The 26,060-nt window shown below is 36.5% G+C and overlaps 1 protein-coding gene across 3 annotated transcripts in view; it reads right to left on the reverse strand.

The window, feature by feature from the left end:
* LOC123530778 (bifunctional 3'-5' exonuclease/ATP-dependent helicase WRN-like) overlaps window positions 1–26,060 on the reverse strand; it is a 108,185-nt gene that overhangs the window by 52,706 nt on the left and 29,419 nt on the right. For all 3 annotated transcript variants that reach the window (XM_053518655.1, XM_053518656.1, XM_053518654.1), the window contains exons 5-14: window positions 20,596–20,677; window positions 18,786–18,861; window positions 17,814–17,881; window positions 15,555–15,663; window positions 11,896–11,970; window positions 9,789–9,978; window positions 8,818–8,924; window positions 8,078–8,238; window positions 5,707–5,871; window positions 4,697–4,805 (exon numbers count right to left, since the gene is read on the reverse strand). In XM_053518655.1, coding sequence (XP_053374630.1) covers window positions 4,697–4,805; window positions 5,707–5,871; window positions 8,078–8,238; window positions 8,818–8,924; window positions 9,789–9,978; window positions 11,896–11,970; window positions 15,555–15,663; window positions 17,814–17,881; window positions 18,786–18,861; window positions 20,596–20,677 — 1,142 coding nt within the window. The remainder of the gene's footprint in view (window positions 1–4,696; window positions 4,806–5,706; window positions 5,872–8,077; window positions 8,239–8,817; window positions 8,925–9,788; window positions 9,979–11,895; window positions 11,971–15,554; window positions 15,664–17,813; window positions 17,882–18,785; window positions 18,862–20,595; window positions 20,678–26,060) is intronic.

The following is a 26,060-nucleotide window of genomic DNA, read 5'->3' on the forward strand; positions in this document are numbered from 1 at the left end:
AAAAAAACAAAGTCCCATAACTCTGCAAAAAAATTTTCTAAAAGAACCTAACATGCCCCATGCACAACTACTGTTGGTACTGATCACTTGTGTGAAGTTTCATTAAATTCTGTCAAGGGGATAAGGAGAGATGGTGCGCACAAGATGACGTCTACGGACAGACGGACAGACGGCCAGACGGACAGACAACCTGAAACCAGTATACCCCCCCTTACAACTTTGTTGTCGGGGGGTACAATAACAAAAACACAATGACATACAGATTGAGCCATCTAAGTGCACACCAATACCAGGGATAACACAACAAAGGGGAAGTAACTTTCTATGTATATACTATGTATAACGACTATGGTTGTTACAGACAGGGTTGCACTAATTAAAGGTGTTCTGTATTGTAATCTGGACACGATTGATACTGCCTTTGCGACCAGTGTAGATCAGTGCAGTCTGATCATGATCTGCTCTGTTCACCATTCAATCAATATATTTTTGGTTAGCACACCTTTTAACAGTTAGTGGTATGGTCTAAATTGAAAGATGGACAAGTCCATTATAGAAATTTAGAGTAAGGGTTAAAATGAACTGTGAAATCATGTAACTTTTTATAAAATTTTGTTGTTTGGGCGAAAGTTGCTATTTCACGGGTATATGACTTTTAATCTTTGTTGATAAAAGAAATGTAAATTTCATTTGTTCACTGAAATTAGATTGTGGCAACCAGAAATCCACAACAAGAGGGCCAAGATGGCCCTACGTTGCTCACCTGAGAAACACACCATAACAATGTAAACATGTTTGACATAGTGATTTGATGGAAACAAATATTCTGGCCAATTTTCATTACAACTGGACCAAAAATGTGGTCTCTTGGGTTTAACAAGTATTTTCTTTGATATGACCTAGTGACCTGGTTTTTGAACCAAGACGACTCATATTCAAACTTGACCTAGATTTCATCAAGGCAATACTTCTCACCAAATTTCATGAAGATCAATTGAAAAATACAGCCTCTATCACATACACAAGGTTTTTCTTTGATTTGACCTAGTAACCTAGTTTTTGATCCCAGATGACCCATATTTGATCTCGACCTAGATTTGATCAAGGCAATCATTCTGACCAAATTTTATGAAGATCAATTGATAAATACAGCTTCTATCCATACACAATGTTTTTCTTTGATTTGACCTGGTGACCTAGTTTTTGACCCCAAATGACCCGTATTCACACACAACCTAGATTTCATCAAGACAATCATTCTGATCAAAATTTAAATGAAGATCAATTGTAAAATATTGCCTCATACACAAGGCATACACAAGGTTTTTCTTTGATTTGACCTGGTGGCCTAGTTTTTTACCCCAGATGACCCATATTCGAACTTGGCCTAGATTTCATCAAGGCAATCATTCTGACCAAATCTGATGAAGACCATTGAAAAAAACAGCCTCTATCACATACACAAGCTAAATGTTGACAGACGACAGACAGATGCCGGACATCGAGCAATCACAATAACTCACCCCACAAATAGTATTGATTTCAAAGAATCTTTAATGTATGCTGCACAACAGAACCCATGGTGCATGACGTTTTGTTTAAAATGTCGGTAGATTTTTCCACAAAAGATTTGGTTATTTTTAATTATATAACATTTGACAAACTAACACAACGTAAATGAAAAAGAAAGCAAGAGGGGACCCAGATCATTCACCTAAGTCTGTGAGCTTAGCTGAGTTGGTAATAATTTTGGTAGTCATGGAAGGAACAGTTCTGCTATATTACACATATACCTAGCTTGCTGATTCAGGGAAGAAGAATTTCAAAATTTTCCATACAGCCATGATAACAAAATCAGTCCCTACTCTTGAAGTTGCTTTTTTGAGAAATTGAGAAGGCTTCAAAGTTTTTACTATAGACACACAAAAAATATTTTTATGCCATTGTTTCAAAATATGACTATTCAATCTCTTGACAAACTGGAATACTCTTCATGATGTTGTGGATCAATGGGACTTTCTGATAAAAAATTCTAAATTGAACCAACAGTTTAGAAGATGTCATTTAATTTTTTTTTTTTTTTAGCTCTGGTAGCCATGTTTTTTTAATAATTGTAATAACTTGAACAATCTTGATAAAAGTTCACCCAAGTACCATGTGAAGTTATATGTATCTTAAAATCAGGCTAGCAGTTTCTGACAAGAGTTCTGAAGTTCATATACATAGAGGAAAAAGAGATCTATTTCCATGCAGTCATATCACTTTACAAGTCTGAATAATTTGAGCAATGTAATAGTATTTAGACAATTTAATAAACAAGAGCTGTCGGATGACAGCGTGCTCGACTATTCGAAGAATTGATTGAAGAATGGGGTCAAAATATTTCCATAGATTTTCAGACAAAAGAAAAAGATGGATTAAACAAAAAATGTTCCTGTATTTGTGGATTTCGATTAGTCTTGCACTAAATGGCAATGTGTAACCATGATGGCAAATATGTTAAGTTATATGTTAGGCAAAAAATGAACTTGTATAAAATTTTTTTTAACTAATTTCCAAGTCCAAAAAGGGCCATAATTCAGTCAAAATAGTCGAAAGAGTTCTGTACACTTGCCTACAGATGGAAATCATGTTGATATACTAGTGTTAAAAGTTTCAAAGCCACAGTTCAAATAGTTTTGACAAAAATTTCAAAGTCCAAAAAGGGCCATAATTCAGCCAAAATAGTTGTCAGGGTTATGTACTCTTGCCTACAGATGGAAATCATAATTATAAACAAGTGTTTAAAGTTTAAAAGCCATATGTCAAATAGTCTTGACAAAACACGGACATATACGAAAACAGAACCAATTTCCAAGTTCAAAAAGGGCCATAATTCAGCCAAAAAAGATGACAGAGTTATGTACTCTTGCCTATTGATAGAGACTATAATACTAAACAAGATATAAAAGTTTCAAAGCCATATGTCAAACACTTCACACAAAATATAAACTGGTACGAAAAACTTAACCAAGATTTCTATGTCAGAAGGGGCCATAATTCAGCCAAAATGTTTGATGGAGTTATGTACTCTTGCCTACAACTGGACATGGTGATGGTAAACAAGTGTTGAAAGTTTCAAAGCTTTATCTCAAAAGACTTTGTCAAAATGTAGACTGGTACGAAAAACTTGACCAAGATTTCTAAGTCAAAAAGGGGCAATAATTCAACCAAAATGCTTGATGGAGTTATGTACTCTTGCCTACAACTGGACATGGTGATGGTAAACAAGTGTTGAAAGTTTCAACGCTTTATCTCAAAAGACTTTGTCAAAATATGAACTGGTACGAAAAACTTAACCAAGATTTCTAAGTCAAAAGGGGCCATAATTCAGTCAAAATGCTTGACAGAGTTATGTACTCTTGCCTATAACTGGACATGGTGATGGTAAACAAGTGTTGAAAGTTTCAAAGCTTTATCTCAAAAGACTTTGTCAAAATGTGGACTGGTACGAAAAACTTAACCAGGGTGTGACGCCGACGCCGACACCGACGCCGTGGTGAGTAGGATAGCTCTACTTATTCTTCGAATAGTCGAGCTAATAAAACCAATCATCTAAGTAAAGGGTCTGTGTAAAATAAGTTTAAAATCAGGCAATCATTTTCCAACAAGAATATTTCTGAGGTTTTCATTATTTATATTTAACAAGAGCTGTCTCCGTAGGATGACACATGCCCCCGATGGCACTTTGAATGAATAGTTATGGCCGATGTTAGAGTTTAGGACCTTTGACCTACGGAGCTGGGTCTTGCGCGCGACACATCGTCTTACTGTGTCACACATTCATGCATAGTTATTTTAAAATCCATGCATGAATGACAAAGATATGGACCGGACATGCCCATCAATGCACTATCATGAAAAATGATCTTTAACGTCTAAGTGTGACCTTGACCTTTGAGCTACGGACCTGGGTCTTGCGTGTGACATGTCGTCTTACTGTGGTACAAATTCATACCAAGTTATTTGAAAATCCATCCATCGATGACAAAGATATGGACCGGACACGCCCATCAATGCACTATCCTTTAACGTCTAAGTGTGACCTTGACCTTTAAGCTACGGGCCTGGGTCTTGCGCACTGCACGTCGTCTTACTGTGGTACACATTCATGCATAGTTATTTGAAAATCCATCCATCGATGACAAAGATATGGACCGGACACGCCCATCAATGCACTATCCTTTAACGTCTAAGTGTGACCTTGACCTTTGAGCTACGGACCTGGGTCTTGCGCACTGCACGTCGTCTTACTGTGGTACACATTCATGCCAAGTTATTTGAAAATCCATCCATCGATGACAAAGATATGGACCGGACACGCCCATCAATGCACTATCCTTTAACGTCTAAGTGTGACCTTGACCTTTGAGCTACGGACCTGGGTCTTGCGCACTGCACGTCGTCTTACTGTGGTACACATTCATGCCAAGTTATTTGAAAATCCATCCATCGATGACAAAGATATGGACCGGACACGAAAATTGCGGACAGACCGACAGACAGACAGACGGTTCAAAAACTATATGCCTCCCTTCGGGGGCATAAAAAGGTGGCAACACCATCCGCTGAGCATGCTTGCATGTCTAAATATAAGCCAATTTAAATTAAAGTTCCTGATTAAATTAAACTAATATGACAGAAGGAAAAATCTTACCTGGTAGTATTAAAGTCAGTGTTAGAATAAAATGTATGACAGAAACTAGGAAGTCCGTCTCTCCCTGCTCTACCCACTTCTTGATAGTATGACTCAATGTCTTTTGGCGCTGCAAAAGTAAAATATATATACAGAGTAAAACCATGGATCCTAGATAGATCTAGCTCCATACTGTTCTTCTTTGTAGTAACTCTTGTTTTGAATCTGAACCAATAGCCAAGTCTCCAAGTTTTCAAAGTGGGTGGAGAAGGACCAAGAACTATTTTAAGCTCAGGCAGGTATATTCTGTAGGCCAGCTTGATAGCTTCTTAACATGAAAGAAATCCACACCTGGTGAGTCAAACCAACAGTGAAAGCCAAGAGATTAAAAAGTAATTACAAGAATTCAGGCAAAACTAAAAGTGCCCCACTCTCTATTTTACAGTGGAATACAAAACAAAAGCTGTCAGATGAGACAGGGCGTTTCACTACCTTTATGCTGATAATAGTACTGTAGTGAAATTGGGTATACTGGAAGAGACTACAGCTATCATAACTGTGATTAATGCCCCTGATGCGGAGAGTGATGTTGAACAGCAGTTGAGAGCCTCCATGGCCCAGTGATTGAGGTCTCTGATTTCAAATCACTTGGCTCTCACCAATGTGGGTTTGAGCCTTATTCAGGCTGTTGAATTATGTGAGGAAGCCATCCAGCTGGCTTACGGAAGGTTGGTGGATCTACCCAGGTGCCCGCTTGTGATGAAATAATGCACGGAGGGGCACCTGGGGTCTTCCTCCACCATCAAAGCTGAAAAGTCGCCATATGACCTATAATTGTGTCGGTGCAACGTTAAATCCAAAACAAAATAGATAATAAATAAAGAAATGATCAGTGGTTAAAGCTTGAATTAAATCAGAATAAAGTAAAAGTGTGCCAAAACTTCAAGCTGAAGTTTTAAGTAAACAGGAGGCAATATTCCATGAAATACATGTGCAAGTGATGGCAATTGTCATAAAAGCTTTATACTAACCTCCGTAATGTATCACTTTTCTACAATCTGGTTTATCTATACCCATACCAAAAGCTACAGTTGCCACAACAACCAGTATATCATCATTCACAAATCTCTTATGAGCCTCTTTCCTAGCTTTAGGTGTCAAACCAGCATGGTAAGGTAAACATGGCACTCCCATTCCTACACAAGAAACAAGAGGACCATGATGGTCCTGAATCGCTCACCTCTTCCCACATGACCCAGTTTTGAGTATGACGTCGTTTTTTCTATTATTTGACATAGTGACCTAGTTTTTGAGCTCATGTGACCCAGTTTTGAACTTGACCTAGATATTATCAAGATAAAAATTCTGACCAATTTTCAAGAAGATCCATTGAAAAAAATGGTCTCTAGAGAGGTCACAAGGTTTTTCTATTATTTGACCTATTGACCTAGTTTTCGAAGGTACGTGACCCTGTTTTGAATTTTACCTAGATATCATCAAGGTGAACATTCTCACTAATTTTCATGAAGATCTCATGAAAAATATGGCCTCTAGAGAGGTCACAAGGTTTTTCTATTTTTATACCTACTGGCCTAGTCTTTGACCGCACGTGACCCAGTTTCGAAACTGACCTAGACATCATCAAGGTGAACATTCAGATCAATTTTCATGAAGATCCATTGAAAAATATGGCCTCTAGAGAGGTCAAAAGATTTTAATAATTTTAGACCTACTGACCTAGTTTTTGATTGCAGTTGACCCAGTTTCAAACTTGACCTAGATATCATCAAGATGAACATTCAGACCAACTTTCATACAGATCCCATGAAAAGTATGGCCTCTAGAGAGGTCACAAGGTTTTTTTATTATTTGACCTACTGACCTAGTTTTTTAAGGCACGTGACCCAGTTTCAAACTTGACCTAGATATCATCAAGGTGAACATTCTGACCAAGTTTTATGGAGATCCATTCACAAGTATGGCCTCTAGAGTGGTCACAAGGTTTTTCTATTTTTAGACCTACTGACCTAGTTTTTGACCGCACATGACCGTTTCGAACTTGACCTAGATATTATCAAGATGAACATTCAGACCAACTTTCATACAGATCCCATGAAAAATATGGCCTTTAGAGAGGTCACAAGGTTTTTCTATTATTTGACTACTGACCTAGTTTTTAAAGGCACGTGACCCACTTTCGAAACTGACCTAGATATCATCAAGATGAACATTCAGACCAACTTTCATACAGATCCCATGAAAAATATGGCCTCTAGAGAGGTCACAAGGTTTTTCTATTATTTGACCTACTGACCTAGTTTTTGAAGGCACTTGACCCACTTTCGAACTTGACCTAGATATCATCAAGGTGAACATTCTGACCAATTTTCATGAAGATCTCATGAAATATATGGCCTCTAGAGAGGTCACAATGTTTTTCTATTTTTAGACCTACTGACCTAGTTTTTGACCGCATGTGACCCAGTTTCGAACTTGACCTAGATATCATCAAGATGAACATTCAGACCAACTTTCATACAGATCCCATGAAAAATGTGGCCTTTAGAGAGGTCACAAGGTTTTATTATTATTTGACCTACTGACCTAGTTTTTGACGGCACGTGACTCAGTTTCGAACTTGGCCTAGATATCATCAAGTTGAACGTTCTGACCAATTTTCATGAAGATCTTGTGAAATATATGGCCTCTAGAGGTCACAAGGTTTTTCTATTTTTAGACCTACTGACCTAGTTTTTGATGGCAAGTGACCCAGTTTCGAACTTGACCTAGATATCATCAAGGTGAACATTCTGACCAATTTTCATGAAGATCATGTGAAATATATGGCCTCTAGAGAGGTCACAAGGTTTTTCTATTTTTAGACCTACTGACCTAGTTTTTGATGGCACGTGACCCAGTTTCGAACTTGACCTAGATATCATCAAGATGAACATTCTGACAAATTTTCATAAAGATCCCATGAAAAATGTGACCTCTAGAGTGGTCACAAGCAAAAGTTTACGGACGCACGCACGGACGGACGACGGACACCGCGCGATCACAAAAGCTCACCTTGTCACTTTGTGACAGGTGAGCTAAAAACAGATTTTTTACATTTTTGGTTAACTGATTGTAACTAATGACTAATAATCTTTTAAACTAGACCAAGAAACATTCCTGTTAAGTATGGTCAGTGTCAACAGAGTCCTTCAGATAGATGAGATGTTGTTTGAAGAGAAATGTGGACAGAATGATGTAACTAGCATAATTGGTCACATTAGATCACATTGATCACTCAGGTGAGCCATAAATGGAGAACAGAATATGTCCAGCTTTATTTAAGCGATTCCCGGAGTTCTTCAAAAATGGAGAAAAAATACAAAAGTAAATGCAACAACATACCTTTAACAACATGTGAAACTGTCTCTGTGATTTTCTTTGTAGGGCAGTAAATGATGGTTGGACCACAGAAGGTATATTTGTTGCCTTTGACTTCCATCTGAGATTTGAGATCATGTGCAATATCTCCACTCTTCATACTCACAGACAGAAATAAATTAGGTCTGGAAGGAAAACAAAACACGGACAACTTCATTTTGATTCAGTCAGCAATTCATTTAAGATAAATTATTACAACAGTCTAAGTTATTCAAATTATGCTTGTTTTCTATAAGACAATAGGCAGTCAGAGCCTGGCACTAGAAGAATATGGAAAATGCAACAGCTTGGTTACTCTAGTTTATACAAATCTTTTTTAGATCCATTGGGACGAAAGCTTCAAGCTTTTCTGAACCACTTTTGAGTCTGCTTCCTGGGAAAAATAGTACTGGTGTCATATGAGAAGGCATCATCATGACCAGAGTGGGGCTCAAATCCATAACCCCCAGGTAGAGAGACTGACACCTTAGCCACTACACCACCACTCCCCTTTTTCAAAACTGCCATGTTGGGCAGCTTGCATGTGATTATCTACACTATTACATTACTTCAATTTCACTAAAACAGGAACCAGTGAATTCAAGCTCAGCTGACTTAAGATTTGTAAATCAAATAAAACACAACAGAAAGGCAAGAAAGACTTAATGTGTGCTGAACAATTATTCCCCCAACATTTAAAGAACGAAAGCTGAGTACATAATTACCTATCAAAACCCGTGCATGTAATTACTGGATTCTTCAGACGTAGACTCTTGCAGATATCTAGCCTGACTTCAGGGGTAGCTGTGGCTGTCAGAGCCATTATTGGAACCTAGACAATAAAAACATTGGAATTTCATAAAGGTTTTCAGTGTGCGTAAGATTCTATTTTCAGCTAAAAATGGGTCCGAAGTGTTATATTTCAGAGCATAACAACTTTACAACCAAATATTTAGCAGTTCACATTCCAATTAAAGATGTACCTGTAACAACCTGAGTTTGACATTTTGCCTGGATTAAAGCATTTAGATTAATTGCAGATGACAGTTACTAGCAAATATAGATTCTCCACATGTAGTAGGCATAAACATAAACATCAAAATCAAACTACGATGTACCTTTAACATTAGCCAAATATAAGAGCATGTTTCAAGGATACAACAAAATATTCTTTCTCCCAAAAACACCATTAAGTTACTAATGGATTAATACCTGTTATACTATACAAATACTTCACATGACTAACATTATTCTCTACAAAACATACGTCAAAAAAAACAACATTGATTTCTATTTTTTTTCCCGTTTTTCATTTACTCTAACATACACATAAAATATCTTTCTCAATTTCAACTAAACTCATTTAGGCAATAGTAATGCTAGGACATCAAGGAAGTATTCATAGATACACATTCTGCATAAATATGGTTGAGATCAAAGAAAAAATACTCCAGTAGGAAAGGAGATCTGTCAATTTTTTTAATTCTGATGTAAATTAAGGGCAATAATTCTGGAGATAAGGTTTTATGCCCATAAACATTCTGATCAAGTCTGAAGAATACTGGATAAGAAATTTTCATCTTAAAAAGTCGTTTATTTTCATGAAGCTACACATCACCCATCTGACTGCCGTGAGTGATCCTTTAATATGTCCAGTTTCATGTGCATATAAATGGAGGAGATGCACAAAACTTACATTAGGAAAAAATGATCGCAGTTGGCCTAGTTTCCTGTATGAGTCTCTGAAGTCGTGTCCCCACTGTGAAACACAATGTGCCTCATCAATAGCAATCAAGTCTATCCCAACTTTATTGTTTAGGTTACCTAGGATGTCTGTGGCAACAGCTGCAAATTCTGGTGTTATATACAACACACGATATTCTCCCCTGCAAATATAAGCTGTAACTTACATGCATATAATATATGGCTCACTTTTTAAACATCTAAGCCTTATATAATAATAGAGCCAGACAATGAGCTGGTGTACTGGTTCTCCATATATACTGAATACAGGTAACATAGGTTTGTTTGAAATATCCTATTCAAGGTTATTTTGGTCAAAATATCAAACGATTAAAACAAACTAAACAGTTTGTTTTTGTAACCCATTCCAGAAATCATTTTGGAATAAAGTGTTGGTATCTTGTGACAGTAAATGTGATTTTAACCCTGTTCACAACTAGCTTAGAAAACACCTGCTGACAAGCATGACTGATCATATGTAAATTAAGCAACAGATTTAAGGAAACCAATTTTTCATTGGTTCTTCATTTTTACTCATGTGCTGACTGGAATTGTACCTGTGAGTTTCATAGGAATTCAAAACGTTAGGCTGGTAATTTTCCATTTTGAGAGCAGTGTGACCTAATTTACATATGCAAATATACCATATGCATTTTAACTGTTTATTACCATTAGAGATCCAGTAACATTCATCTTAGTTTCATTAATTAAGCCAATAAAACCATTAGCAGCCAGCTAACATGTTGTTTGCACATTTGTGATTTTAAAAATCCTTAATTCGAGTTTTCAAGAATACAGTGAAAATAAATCCCTCACAAAATAATCTGATTTTACAGTCTCATTCTACTGACCAAAAGGACAAAGGAATATCTGGATTGTTATTAAATGTGAATAGCAGTTTTAAGACACTACTGACTTGCCCTAAGAAATGAACAAGAAATCAAAGGCCTGAATGGCCTGAGTCGGCTAATGATTGATGTACTGACAGTATAGTCTACCAGTTTCAGTTTGTTTTTAGTTTTTTTCTTAAAATTTCATAACACAGCTCGATATTTACCCAAAATATTATATCCGGATACGATTACACTTTTCTCCAGTTTGAACAATATATTTTACAAATTGTGATGATACGAAGACATTTAGCAGCAATTGGCAGTATCTGACATTGAAGTTTACGGTTAAATTACCTCTTATTTAAATCTTTTCATAAAAAAGTTGTTTCGTTTCGCCAAACATAGACGATCTACTTTCGATTTCAAAAACTACAAGAAAATACAATTTAATGTTTCGCCGATTTGTTTATTTCTCGAAAAATAAGAATTAAAATCATTTTTAATATCAGTAGTAACTAAACAAACCAGTAAGAGCTTCTTCTTCCGATAATTTATCCGTTTACTGACTGCAAAATTCAACCCACGCAAAGTTTATAGAAATCATACGATGCGTGTTTACGTTCAATGTGGGAGAATTAAGGCTGATCGGCTATGTTACCTAACGCATCCAGACGATTCAGATTTTGTTTTTAAAAAAGCATTGTGTGCGTTCTGTAATTTTATATACGTTTTAATACGCTTAGAAATTATTAGACATGCGTATTTGCATTATTTCTATACGTAATTTACGCTAATACGCATCTTATCTGGAGCCCTGCTGGAACTATTTTTTGTCTTTCGCTGGATGTTACCCAAGCTTTGTAAGCCTGCGCAATTCTTAAAATGCACATTTATGCTTAATGAGTTACATTCGAGAATTGCACAATTACAAGTCATAAATATGACAGATTACATCGTATATTGGTCATAGCAAAGGGAATTGACACAACTTAACTTCATTCATGCAGTGAACTGTTTGAAGTTTGAGAAATCTAATGGAACTACATCCCTTCACTGTGTTATTTGGTCCATTTAGAGAATCGTTGGATAGCAAGGACTCGTCAAAAGGCTTTCAGCCTTTAGCCGACACAAAAAACCACCAGTACAGCAGAGCCTTAGTTTACACCTGTAAATTACATGTTGTAAAACTTACAAATGCTTAATTTTAGGTAATACAATACCAATTACCTGAATAAGTTTTCCTTCACCTCTGTTTTATTTTCCTGTGCAGATCCCAGGTAACAAGAAGGTATGTTAGCTGCCCTGTAATATTATATATATACTAAAAGATATAAACATGATTTACAAAATTAATATAATTACTTATTTCTATTTTCCAATCTATCTATATTTTTGTTATGTGCTTTCCAGATTTCAAGCTCTAGGGCTGCAAACAGCCAATTCCAAAATCAGCTGAAAATTTCAACAGAGTGTTCAAGAGACTGCTATATGCCACTTCTTAAGTCCAAGGCAAAGCTCTGTTGGATGTCACTGTGGGCAAAGCCCATATAAGCTCCTAGTATCACTGCATTATGCTCTGTAACAATTAAAAATGATATGTTTGTACCAACATGTTTTCTGACATGTTCATCATAGATTGCAAAGTCTGTTACTGACACTTCAAATGTTAGTTTCTCCCTTGTATTGATTTTGTTTGTTTGTTTGTTTTGGGTTTAACGCCGTTTTTCAACAGTATTTCAGTCATGTAACGGCGGGCAGTTAACCTAACCAGTGTTCCTGGATTCTGTACCAGTACAAACCTGTTCTCCGCAAGTAACTGCCAACTTCCCCACATGAATCAGAGGTGGAGGACCAATGATTTCAGACACGATGTCGTTTATCAAATAGTCATGGAGAACATACGCCTCGCCCGAGGATCGAACTCACGACCCTGCGATCCGTAGACCAACGCTCTTACCTACTGAGCAAAGCAGGCGGGTTCCCTTGTATTGAAGTTCATAAGTTAACTACAGGTGGGAAATATATTTGTTTTGAAAATAAATATTCTCATCTCATAAATTCTATTATTTCTGCAACAAATGAATAACTAACGCTCATCTGATTTTTTTGTATAATAGAAATATTGCCCTACCCATGATTTTCTAAGTCTAAAAAGGGCCATCATTCTTGCAAAAAGCAGGACAGAGTTATGTTTCTTGATGTACAGCGTCCGCTTATGACAGTGAAAAACTGTTGCAAGTTTTATAGCAATAGCTTTGATAGTTTAGGAGAAAAGTTGACTTAAACATAAAACTTAACCAAGAAAACTGATTTTCAAAGTCCAAAAGGGGCAATAATTCTTGCAAAAAGCAGGATAGAGTTATGTTTCTTGATCTACAGGGTCAGCTTATGATGGCGAACAAGTGTTCAAAGTTTCAAAGCAATAGCTTTGATAGTTTAGGAGAAAAGTTGACCTAAACATAAAACTTAACCAAGAAATCTGATATTTTCTAAGTACAAAAGGGGCCATAAATCTTGCAAAAAGCAGGATGGAGTTATGTTTTTTTGCTATACAGGGTCAGCTTATGATGGTGAACAAGTGTTCCAAGTTTCAAAGCAATAGCTTTGATAGTTTAGGAGAAACGCTGACCTAAACATAAAACTTAACCAGGCAACGCCGACGCCGACACCGCTCAAGTGATGACAATAACTCATCATTTTATTTCAAAAAATCAGACGAGCTAAAAAGAATTCAACCCTAAATTAACCAAAGAGTCAATAAGTTTTGCCTTTTTGCTTTTAGATCTGGTGTATAGAGAAGAAACAAGGGGCCTACATGGCTGCGTGGTTAAGGTCACTGACTTAGCACCAACTGCCAACTAGAAAATGCTTTTGTAAAAAAGCGCATGTCTCCCCCAAACCTTGACCTTTAACAGAGTGACCCCAAAATCGTTAGGGGTCATCTACTCTGCATGACCAATCATCCTATGAAGTTTCATCATTCTGGGTCAAGTGGTTCTCTAGTTACTTCAATGTTCAGGCCCCTGTGACCTTGACCTTTAACAGAGTGACCCCAAAATCGTTAGGGGTCATCTACTCTGCATGACCAATCATCCTATTAAGTTTCAACATTCTGGGTCAAGTGGTTCTCAAGTTACTGATCGGAAATGGGTTTCAATGTTCAGGCCCCTGTGACCTTGACCTTTAACAGAGTGATCCCAAAATCGATAGGGGTCATCTGCTTTGCATGTACAGTCATCCTATGAAGTTTCAAGGTTCTGGGTCAAGTGGTTCTCTAGTTATTGATCGGAAATGGTTATCAATGTTCAGGCCCCTGTGACCTTGACCTTTGACGGAGTGACCCCAAAATCAATAGGGGTCATCTACTCTTCATGACCAATCATCCTATGAAGTTTCAACATTCTGGGTCAAGTGGTTCTCTAGTTATTGATCGGAAATGGTTTTCAATGTTCAGGCCCCTGTGACCTTGACCTTTGACGGAGTGACCCCAAAAACAATAGGGGTCGTCTACTCCAGCAGCCCTACAACCCTATGAAGTTTGAAGATTCTAGGTCAAATGGTTCTCCAGTTATTGCTCGGAAATGAAGTGTGACGGACGGACAGGGCAAAAACAATGTCTCCCCCAGAGGGGGGAGACATAATTACCAATGTGGGTCCGACATCTGCTTGAGGCTTTATATTCTTCTTGTAAGGAAGCCATCCAGCTGGCTTACAAAAAGTCGGTAGCTGATCACCTATAATTGTGTTGGTGTGACATTAAACCCAACAAAGGCAAATAACCAGCATCACTGACCCTTAAGTGCTCACCTGTGTAAAAGGCTTTAAGCGTGTTTGTATAATGTAATGGTAAATTCAAGTACAGGGCTAGGCTTAAATGCAATGATATATGATCTAGGTATAGATATTGGGAAACATGTAGGACATAATGTAAGGGTGTGAATGCATGGGGCCAAGTCTTATATCTTGGTCGAAGGTTACACAAGGAACATTTGCATGATATTATTTCAAAATCAGACACGCATTTTCATACAAGAATTTTTTAAAGTTTCCTCTATCATGACTAAATACATATAGGAAAAAGTGACCACGCCCTCTGGCATCCATGTTTTTGATGAATATGTATAGTCTGAACAATCTGTGTAGAAGGTAACACAAAGACCATTTGTGTGAAATTATTTTAACACCGGGCCAGCAGTTTCATACAAGAAGATTTTTTCAAGTTTCTACTATATATGTACAAGGAAAAGTGAACATGCCTTCTGACGTCCATGTTTTTTGTCAAATTAAAATAATTTGAACAATCTTGCTCTAGACCACAGTGCTACAGTTGAATTTTCTAAGTATGCAGATTAATTACGTCATGCTGACCTTAAACTTGACCCCACTGACCCTTTATATATTTTCTGTAAGCTATCTATAAGCCAAGTTTAATTTCAATACATCAATGCAAACTAAAGTTACAAAGTGTAAACCGTTTTTTCTATTTTCAGCAACAGTGACCTTGACCTTGATCCATGTGACCTCATATACAATCCCAAACTCCATCTCTAATCTACCTATACACCAAGTTTCATGAACTATTCAGCACTGGGCGGCCACCTGGGTAAAACCACTGACCTTCCGCAAACCAGATCAATGACTTTCTCACAGCAGAAGAGCAAAAACCCACTGAGGTAAATGATTTGAAGTCAGCTGCTTTGCAAGAGTGGCTTTCTAAGACAACAACAAAAGTAGATTTATACAGATTGTTATTATTCTAACTTAAAAATGTTTGGAAATACCCATGTCAGACATATAAAACCAAAGTGCCCACCAACCCAGCAACCTAAACGTGTGTGTATGGGGGGAGGGGCACAAAAATGAAACAACAATGGGAGATAACTTACTGTAAACCAAGCACCTGGTCCTGCATCAGAGATATGAGAGGGGAGATTACCACTGTTGTTTTCTGTGACATCAATGATGGAAACTGGTAACATAAACTTTTCCCATAACCTATAATAACAAAAAATCATAATTTCAGCTGCTTAACATAGATAGAACAATTATTTTGCAATGAATTCTGGTTTTCTTGTTTTCATTTGGGTATGAAGCACATGATGTGTTTAAAAAGTTAGAAGGCTTCCACATATACTTGAACAACAACCAATGCATTTAGTTTAAAACTAATTTATTTTAGTCTAACAGAGAAGAATGCCTGAAGCTAATTTGAGTCACCTTCACATCAGCTTCCTTAAACAAGAGGACCATGATGGTCCTGAATCGCTCACCTATCCCCACATGACCCAGTGTTCAACTGAGTATGACGTCGTTATTTCTATTATTTGACATAGTGACCTAGTTTTTGAGCACATGTGACCTAGATATCATCAAGATAAAAAATTCTGACCAATTTTCATGAAGATCCAGTGAAAAATATGGCCTCTAGAGAGGTCACAAGGTTTTTCTATTATTTGACCTAATGACCTAGTTTTTGAAGGCACGTGACCCACTTTTAAACGTGACCTAGATATCATCAAGGTGAACATTCTCACCAATTTTCATGAAGATCTCGTGAAAAATATGGCCTCTAGAGAGGTCACAAGGTTTTTCTATTTTTCGACCTACTGACCTAGTTTTTGACCGCACATGACCCAGTTACGAACCTGACCTAGATATCATCAAGCTGAACATTCTCACCAATTTTCATGAAGATCCATTGAGAAATATGGCCTCTAGAGAGGTCACAAGGTTTTTTCTATTTTTAGACCTACTGACCTAGTTTTTGACCCCACGTGACCCAGTTTCGAATTTGACTTAGATATCATCAAGATGAACATTCTGACCAATATTCATGAAGATCTCATGAAAAATATGGCCTCTAGAGAGGTCACAAGGTTTTCTATTTTTAGATCTACTGACCTAGTTTTTAACCCCACGTGACCCAGTTTTGAACTTGACCTAGATATCATCAAGGTGAACATTCTGACCAATATTCATGAAGATCTCATCAAAAATATGGCCTCTACAGAGGTCACAAAGTTTTTTCTATTTTTAGACCTACTGACCTAGTTTTTAATCCCACGTGACCCAGTTTCGAACTTGACCTAGATATCATCAAGATGAACATTCTGACCAATTTTCATGAAGATCCATTGAGAAATATGGCCTCTAGAGAGGTCACAAGGTTTTTCTATTTTTAGACCTAATGACCTAGTTTTTGACCCTACGTGACCCAGTTTCGAACTTGACCTAGATATCATCAAGGTAAACATTTTGACCAATATTCATGAAGATCTCATGAAAAATATGGCCTCTAGAGAGGTCACAAGGTTTTTCTATTTTTAGACCTACTGACCTAGTTTATGACCCCACATGACCCAGTTTCGAACTTGACTTAGATATCAACAAGGTGAACATTCTGACCAATTTTCATGAAGATCTTGTGAAATATATGGCCTCTAGAGAGGTCACAAGGTTTTTCTATTTTTAGACCTACTGACCTAGTTTTTGATGGCACGTGACCCAGTTTCGAACTTGACCTAGATATCATCAAGATGAACATTCTGACCAACTTTCATAAAGATCCCATGAAAAATGTGACCTCTAGAGTGGTCACAAGCAAAAGTTTACGGACGCACGGACGGACGACGTACGACGGACACCGCGCGATCACAAAAGCTCACCTTGTCACTTTGTGACAGGTGAGCTAAAAACCAGTACTGGTCTCACATAAGAATGCATGGTCATGACACTAGGAGGCTCAAACCAATTACCTTTGGGCTGAGGAGCCAATGTATTTTAGACCCAATTAAAAACTACATAAAGTAAGAATCATAACTTATCCTCCATTTTTTCTTTTATTTAACCAAATCGCATACTTTCCAAGTTAAAAAATGTTTTAAACAACAAAATCTTCAACAAACTTTCATTGCTATTTAGTACAGCAAATGTTCCTAAGTCAAATCACAAACCAACCTTTTCATGAGCAATGTCTGGTAAAGTGATTGTAATTTGTATCTCATATGACAACAGGAAGAATTTGAACTTAAGTTTATTGTGACCCCCAGGGATCAAAAGATTCACGGAAATCTTTAACGTAACAGCTGTATAAAGTTAAACAAAGTAAACATGTTTGGTTTGTAAATGTACTTGAATGGATTTACCTGTTGCCATGATAACACAATTATCTCTCTTCTCCAGCATCACTGAGTGTAATATTTTCCACTGCATCCTAAAAAACAAATAATCCAATATTTAATGACATTGTTACATTGAGAGAGGTTGAGATTTTACACTTGCATATGTACCATATGATTTTCTCATGTTTGGGCCATCAGAGGTCATATCTAATTTTTTATTTCAATAATTGTTTCAGGTGTTAAGATCCCAATTTTACAGTTTTCATACACTTAAGCCCTACATATTCATAATGTTCTTTTAAGACCAAAATCTGAAGTTTCAAAAGTGGATTTATATGTATTGAGGCTTTAAAACAATTTTCAGCAGATGCTTATTGAATACATGAAGCATATTTTAAGTGTTTTCTACACACACTTTGTTTGTTCTCAAAACCAAAACAAAAATGCTAGTCATTTGCTGCCAAGTTCAAACTTCTACTTCCTTTGTTTTGCTGGAATTAGATTCACACAAGCAGCACAGGTGAGACAACTCTTTGCTGAGCAGAAAATCTACTAACATCCAACGTTTCTTCTCATAATGGATACTCAAATACATGAGAAATACATTAACATAGTGGCTTTGTGACCAGCATGGATCTAGACCACCCTGCGAATCCGCACAGTCTGGTGAGGATACAAGCTGTCCGCTAACGGTTTCTCATGGTGCTGCTCATTGAAAGCAAGCTTGCTGATTGAGAGCTTTTTAAAAGTTGTTCTTATAGCTTTATTGGCAAAATGTGCAATCCCAGAATGACCTTTGTTTCTGAATCAAGACTTTTCAACAGTTCTAGTTAAGGGTTACCAAAGACACATTTCGAAACTGGTTTTCAGAGAAAATGTTGGAAGACATACATGGAGCTGTCATAATAGCTCATCTTATTATAAGAAGCAAGTTATGTTCTGGTGACATGAAAACTTAAAGCCACAAAACAAGCTATCAGAAACTGTTATACTTACGGTCTAAACTTTGAGTATCCAAAGTACTGTTTTAGAACTTGCAAGTATTTCTTATCTTGTGGCTGATTTTCCTCATCTGAAATGTAATTAAAGAGACTGGGTCACAGCAAATCCCTAAATCCACTTCTTTTCTTTTCACATCACATTGTCTATGACAATGACCTTGAACTTTTCCCAATGACTTTATTTTTTCTGCCCTGCTATCTCCAAAAGGGTTTACTGGACTTTCAGCCCTTTTTTGTATCTAATTGTTTAGTATAAAATTGTAACTATGCATGACCTCTTGATGAGATTCATAACTGAAGCTATTCATATAAAAATCTTTCCAGTAGTTTAAAAAGATACTAATTTAAGATACTAACTTCATTTAATATTCAGGGCATGAAATTCGTGGTTTTGGTCAAAATGACAATTTCAATGGGATATGAATTTGTGGAATTCAACTTTTCAAATTTAGTCCTCCGCAACTATTAATGATTTCACAGTACATGGAGTGTGCATATGTATATATTTAGAATAGAGGCAAGCAAGTAAATCGTTACAAAAGCTTTTCAATTTTCATCATAAAAAGTAGCAAAAAACAACATGAAGAATTCAACGCCCCGAGTGAGGCTTGAACCCACATCGATGAGGGGCAAGTGATTTGAAGTAAACGACCTTAACCACTCGGCCACGGAGGCCCCCCAAAAAACAACAAATTTTTGTGTTTCCATAACATACTGGTACTGATGATAAACTCGAACAGAAAATGAGGTTTTTACCTGTAACTTTTTTATTTCAATTTGTAATCAATAGCAGGTATCAAAATAAAGCTTAACATTTGCTGAAAACTTTATAGAATTCAAATTTATATTTAGTTAACAAACTCACACAAAGTGAGGCCCTGAAAGGGGTTAGTAAAATGGGGACTGTAAGCAGGTTGACTGATGATAAATTCGAACACTTTGTCATTTACAAAATTTTAAAATTAGAATTTGTAGAATTATATTGAAACTTTCCCAAAAAAGCTGCAACAGTCATTCCTGATCAAGTAATGAAAAGTGACCCAATGTCAGGCCTTTATGTGGCGACAGTGAGCATGCGCAAAAAAACACCCTCTTCCCCATTAATTTTGAATAAATATTTTTTATACAGATAAATGTAAGTCATTTATTTATACAGAATATTTACCAATTTTGTTTTATTTACCCCTTTACCCCAGTTGGTGTTGTAAATGGAAACTATTAGATGGTGTATTCAATTTTAAAAATAACCGATTGCAATCAAATATTTCCAAGGTGGTTGACTTTATCATCTGTCCGGGTTTATCATCAGTACCAGTACATTCTGTCAATAATTAAGTTTCAAAGCATTCTTCAGAAATACAGCATTAATTTCAAGATACAATGTATTTAGAAAAAACACTTTTTTTTTCAAATGATCTGGAGGCTGGTGCCTTTAAACAGTAAGATGAATTGATAAGCAATATCCAGCCATATCACATTCATTTTGTGATACAGTTGTGATACAGGTTCATTAAAAAATAGGAAAAGAAAAGACCAAAATAGCAAAAGAAATTGTATGTTACCGTAACTAACCAACAGACATTTAACAAGAGTTGCTTGTAGACAGGAGACATATAATTATATTATATAGACCTTGTACTGTATGCTCTGCATATCACTTTGATGAGATGATTCACTGTGTTTTATGAAAATCTTCTTACTGGTTAAAAAGATATAGAGGGCACAATTGATGTATGGACAAGTGCAACTCAAATATAGTAATATAATAATTATTTCCAGTCAGAAAGATTTCTGTAAACACTCACCATCATCATTTTCTATGATCTCAACATCTGGTGGAGTACTGTCACAATTATCTGTGTAACTTTTTTCCGCCGCATCCAGCTCCTGTAAAATTTTTAATGAAATCTAAACACACATACCAGCCTTTTGAAACGAAGTTATAATATAACACAAAGGACCATGTATGATAAGGCACAGTTTTAGCCCCCAAATTTCGAAGAAAATGAAAGTAAAAATACATCTCAACGATATGGATTATTTGAAAGATAAAGGCTTAATCTTGCATTTTTTGAAGAAAAAATGTATCAGTTTTGCGTTAAAAGTCATGATCCATGGTCTAGTTTCATGTCATCAACACAGATTTTGTACATTTTTAGATGTTTTCATGCACTTTATCAACAAAGTACGATACGAGCGCAGGGGAGAACAATTTTAGTTTTTGGATATGTGTTGAGGATTACAAAAACACGTAGAATGATACATGAAAGAAAATTGTTCTAAGGTGCGCTCGTAGTAAATTTTGAACAAATATGGTATTTTTTCCGAACATTTTTACTCTATAAATAGCCATATAAAGGGACGAAACTCTTGCTTTATTTGAAGGGCTTGGCGTAAAGGTAAGTAAAACATCTTGTGACGTCATGCGGAAGTGATTTCGTTTGAAACTGGGTCGCGTGCGATCAAAAACTAGAGCTATCACTAAAGGTGATGAATGTACCCCCCGCATGCACTGACACAGTACATTGCAATTTGACGCACACAAGACTGCATAATTATGTGGACTGTATGTATATAGACTGTATGTATACAGTATAGTAACAAAAAACAAAGTCCCATAACTATGCAGAATATTTATCTAAAAGAATGTAACATGCACCATGCACAACTAGGGTTGGTACTGATCACTTGTGTGAAGTTTCATTAAATTGTGTGTAAGGGTTTGGTAGATTAGGCATGCACAAGATTGCATATGCAGACTGTATGTACATAGTATGTTAACAAGAAACAAAGTCTCATAACTCTGCAATTTTTGTCGCTGAAAGAACCTAACATGCCCCATGCACAACTACTGTTGTTACTGATCACTTGTGTGAAGTTCCATTAAATTGTGTCAAGGGGATGAGGAGAGATGGTGCGCACAAGATTGTGTCTATGTATATAGTATAGTAACAAAAAAAACAAAGTCCCATAACTCTGCAAAATTTTTTTCTAAAAGAACCTAACATGCCCCATGCACAACTACTGTTGGTACTGATCACTTGTGTGAAGTTTCATTAAATTGTGTCAAGGGGATGAGGAGAGATGGTGCGCACAAGATTGTGTCTATGTATATAGTATAGTAACAAAAAACAAAGTCCCATAACTCTGCAATTTTTTTTTCTAAAAGAACCTAACATGCCCCATGCACAACTACTGTTGGTACTGATCACTTGTGTGAAGTTTCATTAAATTCTGTCATGGGGATAAGGAGAGATGGTGCGCACAAGATTGCGTCTACGGACAGACGGACAGACGGCTAGACGGACAGACAACCTGAAACCAGTATACCCCCCCTTACAACTTTGTTGTTGGGGGGTACAACTAGATCAGTAGGTCTAAAAATAGAAAAACCTTAAGTCCATACGTTTCAATGCATCTTCATGAAAATTGGTCAGAATGTTCACTTTGATGATATCTAGTTCAAGTTCAAAACGAGGTCATGTGCCATCAAAAACTAGATAAATCCACTAAATAGTGGATCAAATAATAGAAAAACTTTATGACCTCTCTAGAGGCGATATTTTTCATGGGATCTGTATGAAAGTTGGTCTGAATATTCATCTTGATGATGTCTAAGTCAAGTTCGAAACTGAGTCAACTGCGGTCAAAAACTAGGTCAGTAGGTCTACATCGTCCGTGTGTCCATGCGTAAACTTTTGCTTGTGACCACTCCAGTTTAAGATCCAGCCTTGAAATTTGGATGACATGTACAGTTTTGCATACCAATCTTTAAACTGTCTTTCAGTGACCTTAAATGTGACCTACTGATCTACTTTCTAATATTTTAGCATCAGTTTGAAACATGGGGTTCAATATACTCAGGTGAGCGATACAGGGTCATCATGACCCTCTTGCTTTCTTTCTTTCTTTGTTGCTTCATAATTAATTAACAAACAAAAAGAAAGTCCTTATTTATATTTTGTATGCAATAAATCTGGAAAACTGTACTAAATTAGAAAGGCAGCGCTTTTGATAAGCCATACCCTAAAGCCTCTTAACACAGTACTTTGGCAGATGTCCTTGGTTGATTGGTAAGAAGTTGGTTTCAGCCACGATAGTATGAAGTATACTCCTGGTCGAAAATAAGGATAACGTGTGATTTATTATTGATGCAATATGCTATCACAGAATGATGTCAGAGTAAAATAACAAAGTATGTAAAATCTCTTCATATATACATTGTACATGTAGATAACTTTTTGCCTGTAGAAAACATTTCACATTCCAAATGTTTTGCCATTAGGCACTCCACTGGCCATCAAGATACAGACATCGCTAAGATAGTTTCAAATGATTGAAAAACGAAATGACCGGTGTTATAAAAATGTATTTCGGGGCGTAACAGTTTAAACAAAAGTAAATAATATTATAAATAATCAAGTGGTGTCAGCAACAATTACAAATCAGACTTTTAATAAGTATTTAACTAGTTTACTTCCGAAAATTCTTCTGCATCTATATCAGGAAAAAGATATTAAAATAGTTTACAACATGCGATGCCTCAAGAGCCAATACGTGATTTAGAAGTTCCTTGTTCCGTTCAAGGGAAAACAATCATCTCAATTGACTTTAAATGATCGAGAACAATCCACTAAATTTGGATTTCTTCTTTCGAAAAATTCGTGATCATTAACTGGAAGTAACGGCGTTTAAACACAATGCATCTCAAGTGCTGGTGTCCTATCCCTATTCCAAATGTCCGTATGGATGACAAATAGTACAACAAGGAAGACAAGTGAGGTATTCTAAGAAGACGGCTTTTAAACACAATGCAGCTCAAGTGCTGGTGTCCTATCCCTATATCAAATGTCCGTATGGACTAATTGTCTGTAAGAATGACAAATAGTACAAGGAAGACAAGTGTGGTATTCTAAGAAGAAGAAATTTGAACAATTAAATATACTTAAAAATAAATTGAAATACTTACGCGTTGGGATGGGAATAAACATTTTCGTTTTATCTTTTACACATCATATTAATTATTGAAATGCTAAATAATAGATTAAAGAATTAATACAATCCTGGTGGGATTCAATGTATGTCAGTAACAACAAGGCCAGGTATCCAGTTAGGAAAGCCTTTCAACATAAAACAAAGTTTCAAAAATCATGTATATATGAAACTTAATCTGATCTTAATTGATGATCATCAAATGAGTGAAACTGCTATATAAAAAGCAAATCATCTAGTTTCAACCACTTATTTTAAACGTGAATTGCAACAGGAAGTAAATGGTAATGTACATAATTTTGCTCTTTTACACCACAAGCTGGGTCAAGTGTTTAAGTGATGTGTTTCAATCTCATATTGTTTATGTATGTTTGCTAGATAGTTCATAGTAAATTATTGAGTTACAATGTATAATAGACAGAAAACAAAATATATTTCGTACTTTGTTACTAATATTGTAAACATTTCCTGTCTTATTTTTCATTTTATAAAACTACACAGCGCAAAGGGCTTGGATTGTTTAATTATGTCTGTTTTGAAAAGTTAAAATTGTTATGTAAGATCTTGTTGTACCCTTGGATTTGTGTTTTGAGCGAATTTGGGCTAAAGTCACATGAACTCCTTTCATATTTTTTGTCAGGTCCTGTTCTAACCGCTCATACAAACTATTTTCCGACACTATCTATCTCCCGATACTGACCAACCCTTTACAGGGACGTAGACACTTCCGTGCGCGTCAAGCCCAAAAAAAATCTGTTAGTAGAAAATAAAAGAAAATCGAGCCAAATAAAAGGGAAAGAAACATTTGTTAGTGATTAAAAAAATAAAAACAGGGATGAAGAGCAAGGTTATGGTGAAGTGTGTTCAATGTTGCAAACAGCAGCATTGAACTGCTCAAGGGTTGGAAGGTAGGGAATGTCAGGTGGAAGATTATTCCACAGGGCTATAGTCCTGGGGAAAAAGGAATATTCGAGGTTGTCAGTGGTGACAGAGATTACCCTGTAAGACAGCTAATGATAATGGCGTTATTGCCTTGTTAAGGGGATGAGATAATCTTCCATGGGGAATGCAACCAGTTGATTTGAGATTTTATACATTAGAGAGAGTCGGGTGTTAAGGCGCCGGAGATCTAGCCTGCGGAATTTTTAGACTTTATAGCATGTCAGTGACAGTGGAGTTGCGGCCAAAGTCAGACATAGCCCAACGTGCTGCCCGTCTTCAGACCGCTTCTACTTTGGTCTATTTTGGTTTGTGTGTATGGAGACAATACTTCGGAACTATATTCCAGCTGTGGTCTGACGAGGGTCTGATATGCCATGGAGTTTGATTTGTCCTTTTGGTTGACCTATTTATATTGGCGTCCCACGACAGATCATTTGAGATATCCACGACAAGGTATTCTGTTGAGGCGACATATTCTAGTAATGTATTATGCAGGTGGTATTATGAGGGAATAGGATATTTCCTTCTTTTGACGCGGATAACTTGACACTTGGAAGAACTGAATTCCATATCCAAGTCCAGCTTACACTTCTCTCATGGCTCACTTTATCAAATGCTTTACTGAAAATCTTATAGTATCAGGTCAACCTGCTGTTTGTTTTACACTGATCTGATAAGGTCATTTACAAGCATTTGAGGAGAAATAATGGATGCCTTTAAGAAACAATGCATAAAACAAGAGGACCATGATGGTCCTGAATCGCTCACCTCTTCCCACATGACCCAGTTTTGAGTATGACGTCGTTTTTTCTATTATTTGACATAGTGACCTAGTTTTTGAGCTCATGTGACCCAGTTTTGAACTTGACCTAGATATTATCAAGATAAAAATTCTGACCAATTTTCATGAAGATCCATTGAAAAATATGGTCTCTAGAGAGGTCACAAGGTTTTTCTATTATTTGACCTGTTGACCTAGTTTTCGAAGGTACCTGACCCTGTTTTAAACTTTACCTAGATATCATCAAGGTGAATATTCTCACTAATTTTCATGAAGATCTCATGAAAAATATGGCCTCTAGAGAGGTCACAAGGTTTTTCTATTTTTATACCTACTGGCCTAGTTTTTGACCGCACGTGACCCAGTTTCGAAACTTGACCTAGATATCATCAAGGTGAACATTCAGATCAATTTTCATGAACATCCATTGAAAAATATGGCCTCTAGAGAGGTCAAAAGATTTTAATAATTTTAGACCTACTGACCTAGTTTTTGACCGCAGTTGACCCAGTTTCAATTTGACCTAGATATCATCAAGATGAACATTCAGACCAA

This window comes from Mercenaria mercenaria, chromosome 11 (genome assembly GCF_021730395.1).
Source record: "Mercenaria mercenaria strain notata chromosome 11, MADL_Memer_1, whole genome shotgun sequence".
Classification (NCBI taxonomy): Eukaryota; Metazoa; Mollusca; class Bivalvia; order Venerida; family Veneridae; genus Mercenaria; species Mercenaria mercenaria.